A 19758-nucleotide genomic window follows, 5' to 3' on the forward strand; every position below is an offset into this window, starting at 1 on the left:
AGAGAGAGAGAGAGAGAGAGAGAGAGCGAGCAATGATTTAGTTATTTGAAGCATTAAGCAGGAGTTTCAAAATATCTATCATCAAACAAGGACAGATAGAGGCTGTGAAAAGTCAAGTTGCTTATGGGTAAGTCGGAGCCAAATGAGTGTAATATCTAGCTACAAAAAAGGGAAAGAAGGTAAAAGAAGGAATACACATTTATTCAGTACACTTGATGACTACATCAGCCCTACTAATTCCTATAAGAAAACTGTTACTATCTCCCTTTTGCAGCTATGAAAACTGCAAGCTCAGCGAAGTTGAATAATTGCTCAAAGTCACACATGACAGAGTCAGAATACAAAATCATCCTTGCATTAGTCTGCTCAGTCAGCCTTCCATAACAAAATACCACAGACTGCGTGGCTTAAACAACAGACTTTTATTTTCTCACAGTCCTAGATACTGAGTGTCTGAGATCAGGGTGCCAGCATGGTTCAGTTTTGGTGAGGTCTTTCTTCCCGGCTTGCAGACAGCTGCCTTCTTGCTGTGTGCTTGCATGGTGGAGAGAGAGATCGATATCTGTGATATCTCATTTACTAAAAGCATGTTCATCCCATCAGTCCAGGGCCCCACCCTCATGACCTCATCTAACCTTCATTACAACTCAAGAGCCCCATCTCCTGATACCATCACGATGGGGGTTAGGGCTTCACATATGAGTTTGGAGGAGACACAAACATTTACTCCATCACAATTCCCTTGACTTGAATTTCTTATTTTTTTTTCCTACAACACAGAAGGTGATAAGTGCTTTGTATTTTTGCCTTTAATGTCCCACACATGTGCCTAATTGACCTGGGCAATTCTAATCTGCTCAACCTCAGAACAGAATACATCATGCTAATGGGGGTCCCCCAAAACTATTTGTTGAGTCAGTGGCCACAGTGATCTGTCAGTGAACCTGAGCGATCTGAGTTAGTAGGAAGGCACTCGTCCCTGCACACCCACATTCATCTTTTAAATGTTACGACTGATCATTTTCAATTATTTTCTTCATAAAGTTTTGTACTATTCTGAGACCATTTTCCACTTTTGGACAAGAGATTGCTTTGTAGGGAAGAGCCAGAAAGAGATTTAAGGACAAAACTCATCTATCTGAAGTTCCCTTAAGAAAAGTGAAACTGAGTCAGAAGGAATGGAATCAAATCCTGTGTTCCCACAGGGCGCTACTGCAATGCACATTCAGCTTATAATGGAACGGCTGCTGAGAAGGATCAACCGGACAGTGATTGGGATGAGCCGGCAGTCTCCCCACATCGTGAGTATCTGTTTGGTGGATCCCACGGCTGCTGCTGCTTCTCTATCCCCACGGCCTATCGGGAAGTCTTCGGGGCCAGTGGCTTGAGGCTGTTCTTCACATGGGCCTCTTACATCATGGGTTATTGGTTATAAGCTTGAGCAGATCTTGATTCTGACATGGATTTTCTATTGAGAGAAAATAATCCAGCCTAGGCAATATAGTGAGACCCCATCTCTACAAAAAATTTAAAAAATTAGCTGGGCGTGGTGGTGGCGTGTGCCTGTGCCTGTGGATCAGGTACCATACTGGCACCCTGACCTCAGGAGGCTAAGGTGGGAGGATCACTTGAACGTGGGATGTCGAGGCTGCAGTAAGCTGTGATTGTGTCACTGCACTCCAGCCTGGACAACAGAACAATAGCCTGCCTTGAAAAGAAAGAAAGAAAGAAAGAAAATGATCCAGTATGAACCACCCAGCCCCCTTGATTCAAGGAACAAAACCAAACATTTTAAAGAACCTGTGGTTAGCATGCTTGTGGAAAGGCCAGTGTTGCTCTCTGGCCTCTTGTTTTCTGTGTACTCTATCTAAATAGACGCCAGGTAACAACTATGATAGAGACCAGGGGTAGCTGTGGAAAGACTCAGTGGTGTCTTCATTAAAGTGAAACATCTTTTACTTGCTGTATTAAAAGCTACGGTTAGATTTTAATTAGAGGACATAGGACAAGAATGATTCCAAATTCCTGTCAGGTTGAAAAAATTCATTTATTTCACAAATAGGTGTGTAAAAACTGCCGTAAAACAGGCACTGCTCTGGACACTGAAGATGTACCCATGAACACAACAGAAAAATCACTGCCTTTGAGGAGCTGACACCAACAATAATGACAACAGTTATAGCAAAATAAACTACATAGTGTTAGGAGACAACAGGTGCTATAGAGGAAAAAAAAAAATAGCAGGTTAAGGGAAGTGAGGGTGGGGGAGTCACAGCTTTAAATAAGATGATTAGGAATTGAATACCTTTTGTTGAAATTAAATACCTTTTGTTTTTCTATATAGAGACAGATTCTCACTCTGTCACCAGGGTGAAGTATAGTGGCACCTTCACAGCTCACTGCAGCCTCAGTCTCCTGAGTCTAAGCAAGCCTCTTGCCTCATCCTCCTAAGCAGCTGGGACTACAGGCACATGCCGCCATGCCTGGCTAACTTAATTTTTTTGTAGAGGTCGTTCACTGCGACCTCCACCTCCCAGATTCAAGTGATTGTCCTACCTCAGCCTCCCAAGTAGCTGGGATTACAAGTGTGTGCCCTGACACCCAGCTAATTTTTGTATTTTTAGTAGATATGAGGTTTTGCCATGTTGGCTGGGCTAGTCTTGAACTCCTGACCTCAAATGATCCACCCACCTTAGCATCCTAAAGTGCTGGGATTACAGGTATGAGCCACTGCACCCAGCCTCTAACCTGTTTTAAAATAAATGATATTTAATGCCTGTTCTTTAACGACAGAAGCTGTTTAGAGATTATAAATGAGAAAGTCTATTTAATTCAGTCAGAAAAATATCAGAGTAAGAATAAGTACTAGTTACAAATAAATAGCCAAATAGAAATAATAACGAGGCCTGGCATGGTGGCTCATGCCTGTAATCCCAGCACTTTGGGAGACTGAGGTGGGCAGATCACAAGGTCAGGAGATCAAGACCACCCTGGCCAATGTGGTGAAACCCCGTCTCTACTAAAATACAAAAAAAAAAATAAAATTAGCCAGTTGTGGTGATGCATGTCTGTAGTCCCAACTACTTGGGAGGCTGAGGCAGGGGGAATCACTTGAACCTGGGAGGCGGAGATTGTAGTGAGCTGAGATCGCGCCACTGCGCTCCAGCCTGGTGACAGAGCAAGACTCTGTCTCGTAAAAAAATAAAAATAAAAATAAACGTAATAATGGAGAGCTTGCCTGTCAGACTTAGAGGATACATATCAGCAGAACAGAACCATATAAGTGAAAAGGAGATTTTGGATCGTATGAATATTTCGTTACCTTTCAAAAGAGAAAATGAAGATTTTTAGTAAACATTGTTTAGAACATTAGTTAACAATTTGGGGCTGGGTGCGGTGGCTCATGCCTGTGATCCCAGCACTTCAGGAGGCTGAAGCTAGCAGATCACTTGAGTCCAGGAGTTGGAGACCAGCCTGAGAAACATTGCAAGAACCTGTCTCAAAAAAAAAAAATACACAAAAATTAGCCAGGCGTGGTGACATGCGCCTGTAATCCCAACTACTCAGGAGGCTGAGATGTGAGGATTGCTTGAGCCCCAGGGAAGTTGAGGCTACAGTCAGCCATGATCGCCACTGCACTGTAGCCTGGGTGACAGAATGAGACCCCGTCTCAAACAAAGAAAAAGAAAATTAGTTAATTTGGAAAAAATTTGTTCAACTTCATACTATACCCACAAAATAAATGTCAGATAGAATGAAGTATTCAATTTAAAAAAATTACATTATAACGCGCTAGAATAAAATAATAGATAACTGATTTGAGGAGGAACAGGATTCATGGATTTTTATAGTTAAAATACAAGAAAAAATCGATTTTACTAGGTGAAATTCTAAATCCCTATATATGAAGATATGTGTGTGTGTGTGTGTATATGCAAATTAAAAGTTAAGCCCCAAACTTTAAAAATTTTTGTAACATAGGTGACAGGTGGCTAATAAACTTAATATACAAAAGCTATTGTAAGCCACTAAGCAAAGATATTGTTTTAATAGAAAAATGAGTAAAGAATGGGTACAAACAGCAACATGAGAAAGCTAAATGGCCAAAAAGTTCATGGACAGACTGTTTAATTTAGAGAAAAGGAAATGAAAATGCGAAGTGAGATTAAGTAAACCTCTAATACCCAGAATAGGCAAGGTCTTGGAGAAACAAATTGTGTTAGACACCACTGGGAAAACAAGCTATATGATAATTTGGCAATATATATATCAAAGGCCATAGTACAATAAATTTACACTGCTTTGTAATTGAAAAAATAAACCTTTTTTTTGTTTTGTTTTGTTTTTTTGAGACAGGCTCTGGCCATCACCCAGGCTGGAGTACAGTGGTGCAATCTCGGCTCACTGCATCTCTGCCTCCCAAGCTCAAGCAATTTTCCTGCCTCTGCCTCCCAAGTAGCTGGGATTATAGGTGCCTGCCGCCATGCCAGGCTGATTTTTGTATTTTTAGTAGAGATGGGGTTTCACCATGTTGGCCAGTCTGATCTCAAACTCCTGACCTCAAGTGATCTGCCTGCCTTGGCCTCCCAAAGTGCTGGGATTACAAGTGTGAACCATGCCACCAGGCCTAAAATATAAACTTTTTAAAACAAAAGAAACAGTCTAGGGAATGCATTCAGTAAGAGATAGACACAGACAGTCTTTCGTTGTTCTGCTTGGGGAAACTTTCTCTCTGTTTTAGAAACAGCTGTATGTTCATCTCTCCTGTGCTAAATTCCTTTGTGTTATTTTCATAACTGCATGAATACAGGAGGTTAGCACCCCTGGATCTTTACTCCCTGTCTATAAAACTAAGTCTATAATTCACATTGTTTTGGTCTAGGGGTAGCACCTTGAATATGTAATTCCCGAACTCACAAATGGAAGCAATGTTAATTAATCATCTAGTTACTAATTTTTTATCTTCAAGTCAGGGTCACAATTCATGTGGGTAGTATATTGGAACAACTGGCTGATGGGCTCTGGAGTTGGAGAAGTGGTATCAGGTGGTATTAGTCCGTTCTCATGCTGCTAATAGAAACATACCTGAGACTGGGTAGTTGATAAATCTGAGTAGTTTATCAAGGGAAGAGGTTTAATTGACTAACAGTTCAGCATGGCTGGGGAGACCTCAGGAAACTTACAATCATGGCGGAAGAGGAAGCAAACATATCCTTCTTCACAAGGCAGCAGCCAGAAATGCCAAGCAAAAGGGGGAAAACCCTCTTGTAAAACCATCAGATCTCGTGAGAACTCACTATCACGAGACTAGCATGAGTGTAACTGTTCCCACCATTAAATTACCTCCCACAACACATGGGGATAATGGGAACTACAATTCAAGATGAGATTTGGGTGGGGACACAGCCAAACCATATCACAGGTATTCTAGCAGGGAGTTTTCATCATCATCCCTTGCCCTCCTCTCCTCCATGCTCAGTGTTGCCACCTCTTTTCCTGCTAGCCTTCCTCCCCGTTAAGATTTGTTTAACTAATCTAAGTATTTTGGACATTTCTCCATGGAATTCTATGCTGCAGCTCTGTCTCAACAAGAAACCCAAAGCCCCACAAGTTATGACATCTTCACTGGTAATCTCATTGAGGTGTCCCGTCTATAGGATTCCACACTTCATAGCTGTTAATGCGAGTCCTTCACTTATACCTGGAAGGAGGTAGTTTGAAGCAGAAACTGTAAAGCACGTGGCCTTTGGACCTGTAGAGTGCAGCGTGTTTCCAGTGTGGTGGGGTACCTGCATGGCTCGTTGGGTGGAAAAAGCCAAGTTCGTGGGGCTCACATCGTGTTTTTGTCAGTTGGTGGTCTAAGGAGTCTTGGATTTGTGCTTTCCTTTTCCTTCCAGGGGAGTTTTGTGGCTTGCATGATTGCCATCCTGCAGCAAATGGACGACAGCCACTATAGCCACTACATCAGCACTTTCAAAACCAGACAAGACATCATTGTAAGTTGCCTTTACTGGTCCTGGTAACCTGAAGACTTCTTATATTTGGTTTAAAAAAATGGCTGAAGCTGCGCATCAGGAGTCCAGGCTTCTCTTCCCACCCACCTCCAGTGCTGTGTGGCTGTCCACAGTGGTTACAGAAAGGAGAGAGCTAATTCCTACTTTCTCTCTTTGATAGGATTTGAAAAAGAGTACAACACATATACCAAGAGGTTATCGCACACCTTAATCTTTCTTGGATTTAGAGAGAGTCCTTATTTAGCAATATTTGGGAGATGTTTTTTACTCTGAAAACAGGATTTCATACGTGGTACAGTAACTATTCATGTCATGGCAAGGATTTTAGAAGGCAGGGGTGTGCAAAGTCTCCTAAGACGTGGTTGATACCATCATTTTGGAGAGGGCAACAAAAAGAGGTAATCCCTGCCCTTTACAACCTGTCCATGGCCTTTTAGGAACCTGGCTGCACAGCAGGAAGTGAGCAGCGGGCCAGCGAGCATTAACGCCTGAGCTCCACCTCCTGTCAGATCAGCAGAGGCATTAGATTCTCATAGGAGCTGAATCCTATTGTGAACTGCACATGCGAGGAATCTGGGTTGCCCGCTCCTTATGTGAATCTCACCAGTGCCTGATGATCTGAGGTAGAACAGTTTCATCCCAAAACCATTCCTGCCCCCATTCATGGGAAAATTGTCTTTCCTGAAACCTGGTGCCAAAAAGGTTGGGGACTCCTGCTTTACAGCATTTATAAGTTATCTTCAGATGAAAATATTTTGTTCTCTATTGTTTTAAGCAGGAAAATTGTTCTCATAGTTGCTATGAAGCACTCACCTAAGAGGCTAAGTTAGGCCTCTGGCTGTGGCTTCACTGTACCTTCCCTTCAGGGGATTGTTAGTGGCCCTTCAGATGTCCATGAAGGCGTTGTTAGACTTTGCAGAGCAGTGGACAGGATGTGCCGCTGGATTAGCACACTGGTGTCATGTTGACACTAGTCTTTGGATACTTTCCCATCATCTGTGCATGTTCCAGTCTCTTTGTTCTAGATTTTCCACTTTCTGCGTCTGTCATGCTGAGTAGGAGGCCATTGCCCCCATGGATTCACAGCTCCTTCCTTGCCCATTACCCACCCTTCTGCCATGCCCACTACCCACCTTTCTGCCATGCCCACATGATGGACAAACATACAAGGAATTGGAGGGAAAGTGCTGTTTGTTATTACTCGTTGGCCCAATGGTGGACTCTCAAATCCGTGTTAGACCACATGGCTTGAGCTGAAGGTCTCCATGAGCCTCTGCTTGGGCCACATCGTGGCAGGCAGCATGGCATAGGAACCATAGCAATACGTAGATGTGCCTGTGGAGACCAGGCTCAAGAGGACCAGGATGAGAGGAGAGTAGGGGAGGGGGAAGGCCAAAGGTAGACATGTGTCCTCTACAGGCAGGTGGCATAGCACCTGCTTTAGCACCGGCTTTAGAACACCCAGCTCTGAGTTTGAATTCTGACCATTCCACTTCCTTGTATGCAATTTGGGGCAAGCTGTTGAACCTCACTGAGCTTCAGTTTCCTCATCTGCAAGATAGTACCCACCTTGAGGGTTAATTAAGTGTTGCTTGGCTCCATGTGTGGGAAATACCCAGCTTCGTGCAGGTTGGCATGTAGCTAATGCCTATGAGGACTAGCTGTTTGTGACAATCATCGTATTATTATTGCTATATAAAGTAAAATTAACAATAAAAATTTTAGGGATTTTTGTTGCAAATTTCCTTTAGAAAGCAGGCGGAATGGGGAAGTTTTAAATTCAAACCCTGACAATTTGGCTCCTTTGTTAAGTAAGAAAAAAAGGGGCATACCTCCTGTTTACCAGCATGATGGTGAACCCCTCCAGCTATATTATGTAATTAAAAGAGGATCATTATCCCCACAAGGGAACTAAGGCCTGGAGAAATGAGGGAACTTGCCTGAATGTAGTCCCCAGGGGCCAAGTTATGGTGCACAGCTAGGCCTTTGCTTCCCAGTGGCCTTTCAGTCCCTCACGCCGCCTTCTGAGTGAACCGCATGAAGGCCCTTGGGAAGTGGTGGATAAAACCAGGCTTTGGGATTCCTTGTGAGTTTCCTTTATCATGCTATCTCATTAATTTAGATTTCCAGGAGTTAAATGGAAAGTCTGTATCTGAAGCAAATAACAAGTATCTAAATTGAATCCTTGCTTCACAAACCATGAATTCTTATGGATTTAAAAGAAAAGTTAACAGAATAGCTAATAAATTGGTGGAAGTGCTTAAAATATATTATGAGGCCAGATGTGGTGACTCATGCCTGTAGTCTCAGCACTTTGGGAGGCCGAGGCAGGTGGATCACTGGCTGGAAGTCAGGAGTTCGAGACCAGCCTGGCCCACGTGGTAAAACCCCATCTCTACTAAAAATAAAATAAAATAAATTAGCCAAGGGTGGTGGCAGACACCTGTAATCTCAGCTATTGGGGTGACTGAGGCAGCAGAATCGCTTGAAACCATGAGGTGGAGGTTGCAGTGAGTTGAGATTGTGCCACTGCACTCCAGCCCAGGCGACAAAGCAAGACTCCATCTCAAAATAAATAAATAAGTAAATAAATATATGATGAAACGAATTTGAATTCATTAACTACATCTAGGATTTCAGAATTGAGGGTGGGTACGTCTAACTCGCCATAAAACCAGGGGAAAATCCACAGTTGCACACACACACTTGCTGGCCAGAGAGAGTCATGCCCCATGCCGTTCAGCATCCAAAGTATAGGAAGTTACCCAGCTTGACCAGTGTCTCAGAAAAATATGGTTAGCAATAGGACCTGGACCTCCTCCTGCCTCTCACATACTGTGTTCTTACTACTGCACAACAGACAAGTGTCCAGGCGGGACTGTGTAGGTTAGTGCCAGAGAAACTGGACAGGACTTTCAGGAATCACAGTGGAAAAGGTCTAAATTTAGCTAACTAATAAAAATGCCTTCAAAACATTTTAGCTTTGATTTCAACTCTGATTGTTCTATTTTTGAATTAGTTTTTGCTCACAGCCCCCTTTGGAGCAGAAGAGCTCTGTATGCTTAAGTGATTAGTTATTAGTCATCACCAGCCACTGCTATGGTCCCTTTTCAAGGACCGTTTAGGACCCTTCTTCCAGGCTGCACATGATAACGTCCCTGGCACAGGAAGAATCGTGATTCTGCGTGTGTATCACTGTGTCCTGTTCTGACCATAATAAAGGAGAATTGAACTGAACTCTATTAAAAGTATCCATTTCCCCACAATTGTTGGTGAATTATGTTTAAGTGCATGAGACACATTCTGACAACCTGTGGTAGCGGAGGACAAAAGAGATAAGGATTACAAACTTGGGGTCCAAAGCCCCAAGTTCTCACCCAACTCTTCTCCTTCCCATTTTCTTTTTTTCTTTCTTTTTCTTTTTTTTTTTTTTTTTTTTTGAGACGGAGTCTCACTCTCCTATGCAGGCTGGAGTGCAATGGCAAAATCTCAGCTCACTGCAACCTCTGCCTCCCTGGTTCAAGCAGTACTCCTGCCTCAGCCTCCCAAGTAGCTGGCACTACAGGCATACGCCACCAAGCCCGGCAAATTTTTGTGTTTTTAGTAGAGATGGGATTTCGCCAAGTTGGCCAGGCTGGTCTCAAACTCCTGACCTCATGATCTGCCCACCTCAGCCGCCTCCCCAAATGCTGAGGTTACAGGTGTAAGCCACCACACCCGACCCTCCTTCCTACTTTCAATGCAGTTAAGCGAGTCCTTTAGTTTTTCTCAGTCTCAGTTGTACCATTTGTAAAATGTGGATGATTCTTTTTGTCCTCATCTTCCTTATAGGGTCCTACAATATAAAAATCAAATCGCATCATAGCTAGCTGCAAGAATGCTTTGTTATTCCTAAAACCATTGAAAGATGGGCTGTTACTGTGGCACTAGGAACATCCTGTTCTGAGGTTGTGGCTCTGCTTGTGTACACGCCAGAATAAAGACTATGAATGTAACCCAGTTTTCCCCCAACCGCTCCTCTGTTCTCCGCAGGACTTCCTCATGGAAACTTTTATCATGTTCAAGGACCTGATTGGAAAAAATGTCTATGCCAAAGATTGGATGGTGATGAATATGACTCAGAACAGGTGAGACAGCCGATGGCTGGCCCTGAGGCATTTGTCTGAATACCTGAGGCTGCTGTGTGAACTTTGGGAAGTGTCTTTAAATCCCTTTGCCTCAAATCCGTCATTTGTAAAGTGGGAATCTTCCTGCTCCAGAGGTCCTAATTTATGTGCTGATGATCTTGATTTTCCCAGGGTTATTGCCTTTGCTCCACCTCGGGCTCTCTACTCCCTTCTCTAGCATCGTCTCTTCAGTGCTCTCACGGTAATTGTCATCCTCAACTCTCCACTGCACCTTTCCGTGGCTCCACATGGCCTGTGTCATCCTGACATTCAGGGTTCACCTGATACTGTCTGTTCTATGATCTGTCCGTGATGTATTTAACCAGATTCTTCTTATGAACATTTAGATTCTTTCCATTTTCTATTATGTGAAATAGCACTGTGATGGCCTTCCTTGCTTTACATATTTACAGATATCCATGGTTATTTTATCAGGATACACTCTTTTTTTTTTTTTTTTGAGACGGAGTCTCGCTCTGTCGCCCAGGCTGGAGTGCAGTGGCCGGATCTCAGCTCACTGCAAGCTCCGCCTCCCGGGTTTACGCCATTCTCCTGCCTCAGCCTCCCGAGTAGCTGGGACTACAGGTGCCCGCCACCTCGCCCGGCTAGTTTTCTGTATTTTTTAGTAGAGACGGGGTTTCACCATATTAGCCAGTATGGTCTCGATCTCCTGACCTCGTGATCCGCCCGTCTCGGCCTCCCAAAGTGCTGGGATTACAGGCTTGAGCCACCGCGCCCGGCCTTATCAGGATACACTCTTAAAATAATTTACTAGTTCAAAAGTTTGGCGAAATTATAGGACTTTTGATACGCAGTGCCAAACTAACTAGTCCCTTCTGCTACTTCCCTGTGTATGCTACCTGTACTCCAACCAAACTGGCCTCTGCCCAGTCCCTGCATACATGGTCTGCTCTGCCTGACACCAGTCTTCCACCAGCAGTGCCTTCCCCATAACCTCCAGCTGTCAGCGTTCCAGCCGTTCCATAAGGTTCTTCTCAAGAGTCACCTCCAGACAAAGCCTTTCTGAGCTGGATGTCCTCTCTTCTTCCTTGATTTTCCATACCCCATTCAAACCTCATAGAATTGTTTTCAGATTCTATATTAGATAATAGATGTACATGTTGTTAATTTCCCCTACCAAGCTGTAAATTTCTTAAGTTCAGACACTGTATCTTTCAACACAGACCTGAGCCTGTGCCTTGCAATTGCTGGCCCACAACAGATACTTGTTGAACAAAAGTGAAATGAACTGAATATATATTATGTTAAAAGTGTTAGAATTTAATGAGATAAATAAAGCAACCCATTTTTGTAAGCATTATTGTTAACTCTACAGGATATCCAATTCTGAGTAATTCTACTCTAATATCTGATTAGCAGAAGCCTTCCCTGCTATGTACAGATTAGATTTAAAAAAATTTCTCCAGAAACGCTAAGCTTAAACAGAAGCATCATAATAGAGTCTATATTACCCTGCTCTGAGGCTTAAGAGTTCTGGTTTGCAGTCTCAGATCTACCTTCAGTTACCTAAATTGGAATGTGGCCCTGAGTGGCTCTTCTTGTTAGTTCTGTAAACTGAGCTCCTGTGCCCCGTCTGTGGATGGCATTGTGCTGTTGGTCTACAAGGACACTGTTAGATTGTGAGGTCTTAAGATGCCAAGTTCAGGTTTGGTTTGGTTTAGCTTTTAACATAGTTGGGGAAAAGTTTCAAAGGACATACAGTTGCCTTCTTTACCTGGTATTTTCCTTCCCCAGGGTTTTTCTCCGTGCTATAAATCAGTTTGCTGAAGTTCTCACAAGATTCTTCATGGATCAGGCAAGCTTTGAACTTCAGGTAGGCATGTGACTCACCTACATGCTTCTGGAATTCTTGGCCATGGCAAGAGAACTATATGAATTTGGAAAGTGTCTCCTCAGATTTCACCATTTTCACATGAAAAAGGTTTTCCTGTGTTTTTTCATTTCCTAAAGCACATATGCCTGTCACACTGTCCTCCAAACACAATAAAATAGGGGTTGTTTCTTTTTTCTACAAAGGTAACATCTGTTATAAAAAAAATAAAAAAAAAAAAAGTCTTAAAGAGTAAAGTAGAAGATCAAAAATACAAATAGTCCTCCTTGTCACTGTAAACATTTGGAGTTGACCCTTTGTATATTTACACAAATGCACGTAGACACACATGGCTACAAATAAGCACACAGGTAACTCTCCTATCTACAAATGAGTTTGGTTCTAAAGAACGGTTCTTATGCACAGTTTGTTGAAAGTCCAAAGGAATTGCAAAACGGATGATCACTAACTCTATCTTCATTCATTCATTCATTCATTCATTCATTCATTCATTCATTCATGTGTCCATTCATCCATTTAGGAAATGTTAGAGTTCTTATATGTACGGGGCACAGGGATATTTCCCTGGTGAAGGCAGATAAGTTCCTTGCTCTCGTGGAGCTCACCTTCCAGGGTACTCTGCGTTTTTGGGTGATGTGCTTTCTGTATTCTTTGTCTGTGTGTGTATCTGTGGAACTGTTATCAGTGGAGGTCCTTGACTACAAATTGTCCAGGTTCTTGGTGTTTTGAACAAAATGCACAAACAAAGCAATGAAAGAATGAAGCAATAAAAGCCAGATTCATTGAAATGAAAGTACACTCCACAGAGTGGGAGCGGGCTCAAGCAAGCGGCTCAAGAGCACTGGTTAGAGAATTTTCTGGCGTTTAAATACCCTCTAGAAGTTTCCCATTGGTTACTTGGTTACACCCTATGCAAATGAAGGAGTAGCCTGTGACCAGTTTGACCCTCCCACCAGTTGCAGGAGGGGACCAATCAGAGGTACTTTGAGTTTTTCTTCTGCCACACAGTGCAAAGGGGTAGCCTCTGATCCTTTTGTTACTTGGGTGTGGAGAGGTGGAGTTTTCCTTTTGATTCAGTTCTAGGAAATCAGTGTGAATTGGCCTTCAGTGCCCTGCCTCCAGGCCCCGTTTTCCTGCCTCAGAACTTTAAAAGTTGAAACTCGTAAGTAGAGGAAAGTATACACACATACACACACAGAGATGCATATGCATATAGATGAATATATATTGTATGTATGTGTATGTATATTTGCCAAAATGGAATTAAGCTGTGCCGTTCTTTGGTACCCTGTTAATCTATTTTCCTTTTTCAATGATCTATGATTTTTTTCAATAATGTTGAATATTTTCTTATTTTTAATGACTGAATACCATCTTTTCTATGCCTGGTCCATGATATATTTAACCAAATTCTTCTTATGAACATTTAGATTGTTTCCATTTTCTATTATATTAAATAACACTGTGATGGACTTCCTTGCTTTAAATTTTTAAAAATATTCATGGTTGGTCAGGCACAGTGGCTCATGCCTATAGTCCCAGCACTTTGGGAGGCCAAGGCGGGCAGATCACCTGAGGTCAGGAGTTCAAGACCAGTCTGGCCAACATGGCAAAACCTCATCTCTACTAACCATACAAAAATTAGCCAGGCATGGTGGTGCACACCTGTAATCCCAGATACTTGGGAGGCTGAGGCAGAACACTTGAACTTGGGAGGTGGAGGTTGCAGTGAGCTGAGATTGCACACTGCACTCCAGCTGAAAAAAAAAAAGCGTGGTTATTTCATCAGGATAAAGTCCTGAAAGTGTTTACTGGTTCAAAAGTTTTGCAAACTTGTAGGGCTTTTGAAACCTAGTGCCAAACTGCGTACTATAAATAGATGTACTTCTTGGCAGCAGCTTTCCTTTATCCCAGGAGTAAAGAAAAATATAATAGTTTAAATTTTTTTAAAAAGCTTAACATTAAGTCTCAAAACTTAGAATTGAATAATCAACACCCAAGAAAAAGAAATCTTGTAGAGTGTATTTTGTTCTTTCATTAATCCCTGATTAATGATTTTACCATGTGACATTGTTTTATTTTGACCCTTATTAATGTTATTTTTCATTTCCTTTTACCCACACAATTAATTCTGAACAGCTCTGGAACAATTACTTCCATTTGGCAGTAGCATTTCTCACCCATGAGTTCCTTCAGCTTGAAACCTTCTCACAAGCCAAGCGCAACAAAATTGTTAAAAAGTAAGTGTCCTTTTAAAGTTAAGATCGGCAAGGGGCTTCTTCCGTTTGTTTATATTGAGAGCAGTATTTTAGGTATCACAGAAATTACTATTTAGTGGTTGCCCATGTTGTTAGTGAGGTAGGTCTTCAACTAATTACTTAATAGGCCTCACATTCCCCCAGGTTCAGCACTCTTTTCTTAAGGCCCAACCATCTTCCCATCAGTCATCCTATGCTTTTTATCAAATCTGTACCTAGAGATGGACTTTGGCTGTCAGCATGCCCATCCCCAAGAACAGCTGCGCCTCTGCTGGCAGCTTCCCCAAATTGCAGGCATAGTACTTTGTGAAGTACTATGAGTACCATGAACCACTATGAAGAGTCACTCATAGTGCTTCACAAAGCACACTCCTTCCCTGCCGTTTCAGCAGAGAAAACCAGGACTCAAACATTGCATTAAAATGCCCTCCAGATTCCTGGCCTGGAATTCAAAATGGAATTATGTGCAGAAGTGATAAGAGATTTAGGGAAGCATTGCATTTCATTGAGAGACTAGAAATCCAAAGACCGTGTTGTTAAAAAATAACTTGAGGAATGTATTATTTGAAGACTTCGAAATTTTAGTTCTGTTCCCCTTGTTGGGATATCTGTGATATCTAGGAAAACTATTTAGTGTCCTTCTACTTCTGGTTCCTCCCTCAAAAACTGCCTATGTATATAGAAAAACAGCAAAGTATTTTTTGCTCCCAAGGACCAATTTTTATCCCTTTGTGGGCAATATCACTCCCAGTGAGAGTACATGGTGTAGAGCCTTCCAATGTGAATACTGGAATGGATGTATATTACCCAAATATCAGTCTATAAAGTATATAAGTATTTAGTCTGCCTGTTAGACATCAGTCAGAGTACTGTATAATCATACTTCATTCACCTTCCTTTTCATCAGTGTTTGCTGTGTTTTGTTTGGCTTTGTCTGTGCCTCATTATTCTCCCTGAAGTGAGTTTGTTAATCTCATCTTAGTTATTTTTCAGTGTTTCCATTTGGCTTTTCATGCTGTCAAGGTCCCCTGGCCTCTGTGTGCCTCATTCCTTTTGGTGGCTCTTTTAGGTGTGAAACTCATCTCTTAAGGCTGGGCCTTAAGAGTGACCTGGAGGGGTACAGACTGTTTTGACTTTCCTTCTTATTGTGTTTATGCAATTCATTTCCACTGCAAATCCTCCTTCTGGTTTATGATCTTCTTCCTAGATATGGGGACATGAGAAAGGAAATCGGCTTTAGAATCCGGGACATGTGGTATAACCTGGGTGAGTGTCTAGCCTTGAACAGGCCTGATCACAACTTCTGAGTGACAAGCATCCCATGATGAATTCTTTTTTTATTTTAATCCAGATAACCCTGAGATGTATTTGTCTGTGTGTCTGGAAGTGAAAGTTGATTTGTGGGTTTCATTGACAATGAACTGTCTTTTACTCTGGCATCCACATGTTATCAGAATATAATATTGAGTCACTCACTTCTGAATTGAGTTGATTTACCCACATAAACCTTTTCTTTTCTTATGGGCCTTGTGGAGGAAGATTGTAACACTTTACTTTCAGTGAAATAATTTTTTAATATCTTCATTCACTTTCATTTCAGGTCCCCATAAAATCAAATTCATCCCATCCATGGTGGGTCCCATTCTGGAGGTCACTCTGACCCCCGAAGTAGAGCTCCGGAAAGCCACAATCCCCATTTTCTTTGATATGATGCAGTGTGAGTTCAATTTCAGTGGAAATGGCAATTTCCATATGGTAAGAAGTGGTAGACCGTGTAGTATCAGTAAATGGACATATAGTCAACTCATAAGTCATTTCTTTCTATGTAGAGAAGCAGTAACCTAAATAATGCAAGTCCACGTTGATCTGAAAGTTAACTTTACATTTCATTTTGTAAGACAATTAGAGATAGAGTCAGACATTGCAACCCAGAGTCTGGAAGAGATATTTTTGCTACATGTCTTTCCTAAGGCAACACCCTGTCTGTAGATAATTAAAGAAAGTTAACTTCATGCATTTTAATTCTGGTTGTTTGAGTATAGCCCAGAGAATAATGTAGCGAATTGAATTTTAAAACCTATCTATTATACTACAGCTGAAAGCAATGTAATGGATTAAGTTCTAATCCATTACTCTATAGCTTTGAGAACATCATTTTCCTGATGTGTCTTCTCTATGCCTCTGTTTTCTTATCTACAAAGTGTATTAATATGGAAAGGATGATTTTGCAGCTATGATCCTCTGCAAAAGCAATCTCACTGCGGAGACTTGGACATGAAACTAAAGTAAAATAGAAAAATGAAAATTATTATTCTATTTTTATATGCATAGTTGTAACAGAAAGCAATGTTTGGGATAATATTTTTTTAATCAAATGTAATGCAAAGGACAAAGTGACATGAGACTGTGTTAGAACATTTTAGTAGGGCCTTGGTGCACAGTTTATGAGTGACCCTCTGTGCTCCTCCCTGTCTGTGCTGAAAACAGTTCACAACTCAATGAATGGGGTCGGCCAAGTCTAGAAAGGTTGGCCATGTCTTCTTCTAAGGAGGCAACATTTTCCTGTGAAATTCTACGTCTACTTTCAGTTTGAGAACGAGCTGATCACAAAGCTGGACCAGGAGGTAGAAGGGGGCAGAGGAGACGAACAATACAAGGTTCTTCTGGAAAAACTGTGAGTATTTCAGGAGCAAAACCTTAAGTCAGTGGTGTCATTTAGTAATAGAGAAAAACAGGGGTCCTGTTGCACCGATAGAGCAGTTGAGTAGTCTCAGAGTCACCAGGGCCACCCCCACTGTGGTCTTCAGTATGATTATGGGATATATACCGTCCACAGCTGACATTGTTTATCTGGTGGGAGTCAAATGCCGGTATTTTCCTGGCCAGCCTGGCCCTAGAGAACACAGCAGATGGAGGCAAGGAGGAGGTGCACAGAGCGGTGGCATTTTGCCCAGTGTTTGAATTTTTGAACTTCAACAAAAGTGTTAGCACTTCTAATTATAACTGCAAAGCAACAATTTAAAGGAAAAAATATTTCAAGGTCTGCTGTGTATGTAAAAAATACCTTATGCCCCATAAAGGACATAAAACCAAAGCAGTTCTATCTCCAGCCAGGTTGGTCTTTTTCCTGTCCTGTCATCCACCCCATTCAACACATCTGTACCTCTGTCTGGGCTCCCATTATCATCACTGTCCCTTCTTCCTCCACCGCCACACTCACCTATAACCCTCTTGCCCTCGTCATCCTCCTTGGCACATGTGGAGTAATGGAGAATGGAAAAGTGATTATTTAAAAAACACATAGGTGTTGGCCTCAGTGAGAGATTGAGCGTCAAACCCTGTTTTCACCACATATTAAGAGTTTGGCTTTAGTCCAGCAATTCTGCTTATCCAACACCACATTTTTTTTCCCTCTCCAAGAATAGCATCTATTTTTTGATATCATTATGAGGATTACAGGAGATGATATGCTAACATAGCATCTGTTGCAGAGTTCAAGCCTAATAAATATTGGCTGCTCTAGTGTTTGTAGTGGTTGTTATTACAATTTGTTTTTGGTGTTTGTTTGTTTTTAAGAGATAGGGTCTCTCTCTGTTGCCCAGGCTGGAGTACAGTGGTACAATGATAGCTCACTAAAGCCTGGAACTCCTGGGCTCAAGCAGTCCTCCCACCTCAGACTCCCAAGTACTAGGACTACAGGCATATGTCGCCATGCCCAGCTGTTTCTTATTTTTATTTGTGTAGAAATGGGCTCTTGCCATGTTGCCAAGGCTGGTCTGAAAATTTTGCTTTAAGTGATCCTCCCACTTCAACCTCCCTAGTAGCTGGGACTGTAGGTGTGCACCACCATGCCCAGCTGGCTTTCATTTTTATTTTTGTAGAGATGGGGTCTTGCTTTGTTGCCCAGGCTGGTCTAGAACTCTTGGCCTCAAGCATTCCTCCAGCCTTGGCTTCCTAATGGGCTGGGATTACAGGCGTGAGTCACCACGTCTGGCCTATTATTATTATTATTATTATTATTTACAGGCCTGCCCTTCATTCACGTTGTAGCTACTCTAGACCATTGCTTTCTCATGTTCCCTGAACTTTTCTAGTATTGACCAACTGCGTCTCCAACTGAGTGCTTGCCTGGGTCACTTTGTTGTTCACCTGTTTTGTGGGAGTTTTGTGGATGAGAGTCTGTGTTTGAGGACAGCGCTCCCAACTGTTTTCTTTTTTGAAGATTCCCTAAGGAACTAGCACTCCGAATACTTAGAAATGGAATTGAGTTGATGAATAGTCTGTATTTTAAAGGACTAGAAGCCTTTCTTATTTTGTTTTTAATGGCGATAGGACCTTTTGTTGGTGTTTTTATCCTGTTTCCATTAAGTCTGTCCATTTGAACTTCAAACCTCCCAGTTTATATCTTTTGCAATTCTGATCTTTTGTGGAATTAAATGAAGTTATGCACATATACACAAAATATTTACACGTGATATGCTACTTTTTTTTAATCCTACAGCTGATTTTTTTTACATAAGGATCTTACTTTGTTTTCTTCATTCTTCCCAGTTCACTAACTCAGAAAAAATATGGATACCTAGGTCTCCAGTGCCCAAGAATAACCCTAAATCTGGACTAATGTTTTGGACCCATTTCTTTCTCTTTCCCTCTGCCTCTTTTCCCAGATTTTCTTTTAATTATCTAATCTAATGAGCCCCAGAACTTGGCTCTATGTGTGTCCAAAGGGACAGGATTTAGACTGAAAGTTTAGTCTCAGTTTGCTTCTTTACAACTCTGCATTTTTATCTGAAGCTAGCACTTTTATCTAAAGAGCTGCATCGCAGGAGGTGTACTAGGTTTCCAGGTTCCTCTAGGCTGGGCATCCATACGAGGCATTCCAGAATGTTCAGAGGATGCCCTGAGTGCCAGGCCTTAGGGAGAATAGAGACATAGGAAAAATGGTCTCATGCAACTAGATTACAGTCCTCACACAGCACAAACCTTTTGAGCAAGGATTTGTTGACTGAATAAAACACAAACAAAAGCAGACATTGCAAGAAGGACATTGCGGGCTGGGATTCTAAGTGATGGTAGGACTTGAGCTGAGTCCTAAAGAAAACTGGAACTCGAGTCCACAGAGAAGCGCAGCATAAATGAAGGTCACAGGATAGGAAGGTGTTGCATGAGGTGTGTGTGTCGGCTTAACTCTGTCACTTAATATCTAACACTGACATTCTGTGTCGTCAAATCCTACCCCAACCACTGCTGAGACCCCCCTGGTCAGTGCCGGTCAGTGCTGCTGGAATGACAGCATGGAACCTGGGCTTTTGTCTCTCCCTCCGCCCCACCAGGCTCCTAGAACATTGCCGGAAACACAAATACCTCTCCAGCTCTGGGGAGGTCTTTGCCCTCCTGGTCAGCAGCCTCTTAGAGAACCTGCTGGACTACAGAACCATCATCATGCACGATGAGAGCAAGGAGAACCG

The 19758-nt window shown here is 42.1% G+C and overlaps 1 protein-coding gene across 1 annotated transcript in view; it reads left to right on the forward strand.

Moving 5' to 3' along the window:
* DOCK5 (dedicator of cytokinesis 5) overlaps positions 1–19758 on the forward strand; it is a 175423-nt gene that overhangs the window by 114595 nt on the left and 41070 nt on the right. Inside the window, exons 26-34 of the mRNA XM_011968854.1 lie at positions 1206–1301; positions 5898–5996; positions 10047–10141; positions 11936–12014; positions 14172–14272; positions 15498–15556; positions 15891–16045; positions 16879–16964; positions 19624–19758. Coding sequence (XP_011824244.1) covers positions 1206–1301; positions 5898–5996; positions 10047–10141; positions 11936–12014; positions 14172–14272; positions 15498–15556; positions 15891–16045; positions 16879–16964; positions 19624–19758 — 905 coding nt within the window. The remainder of the gene's footprint in view (positions 1–1205; positions 1302–5897; positions 5997–10046; positions 10142–11935; positions 12015–14171; positions 14273–15497; positions 15557–15890; positions 16046–16878; positions 16965–19623) is intronic.

The sequence above is a fragment of the Mandrillus leucophaeus genome, unplaced genomic scaffold (assembly GCF_000951045.1).
Source record: "Mandrillus leucophaeus isolate KB7577 unplaced genomic scaffold, Mleu.le_1.0 Scaffold86, whole genome shotgun sequence".
NCBI lineage: Eukaryota > Metazoa > Chordata > Mammalia > Primates > Cercopithecidae > Mandrillus > Mandrillus leucophaeus.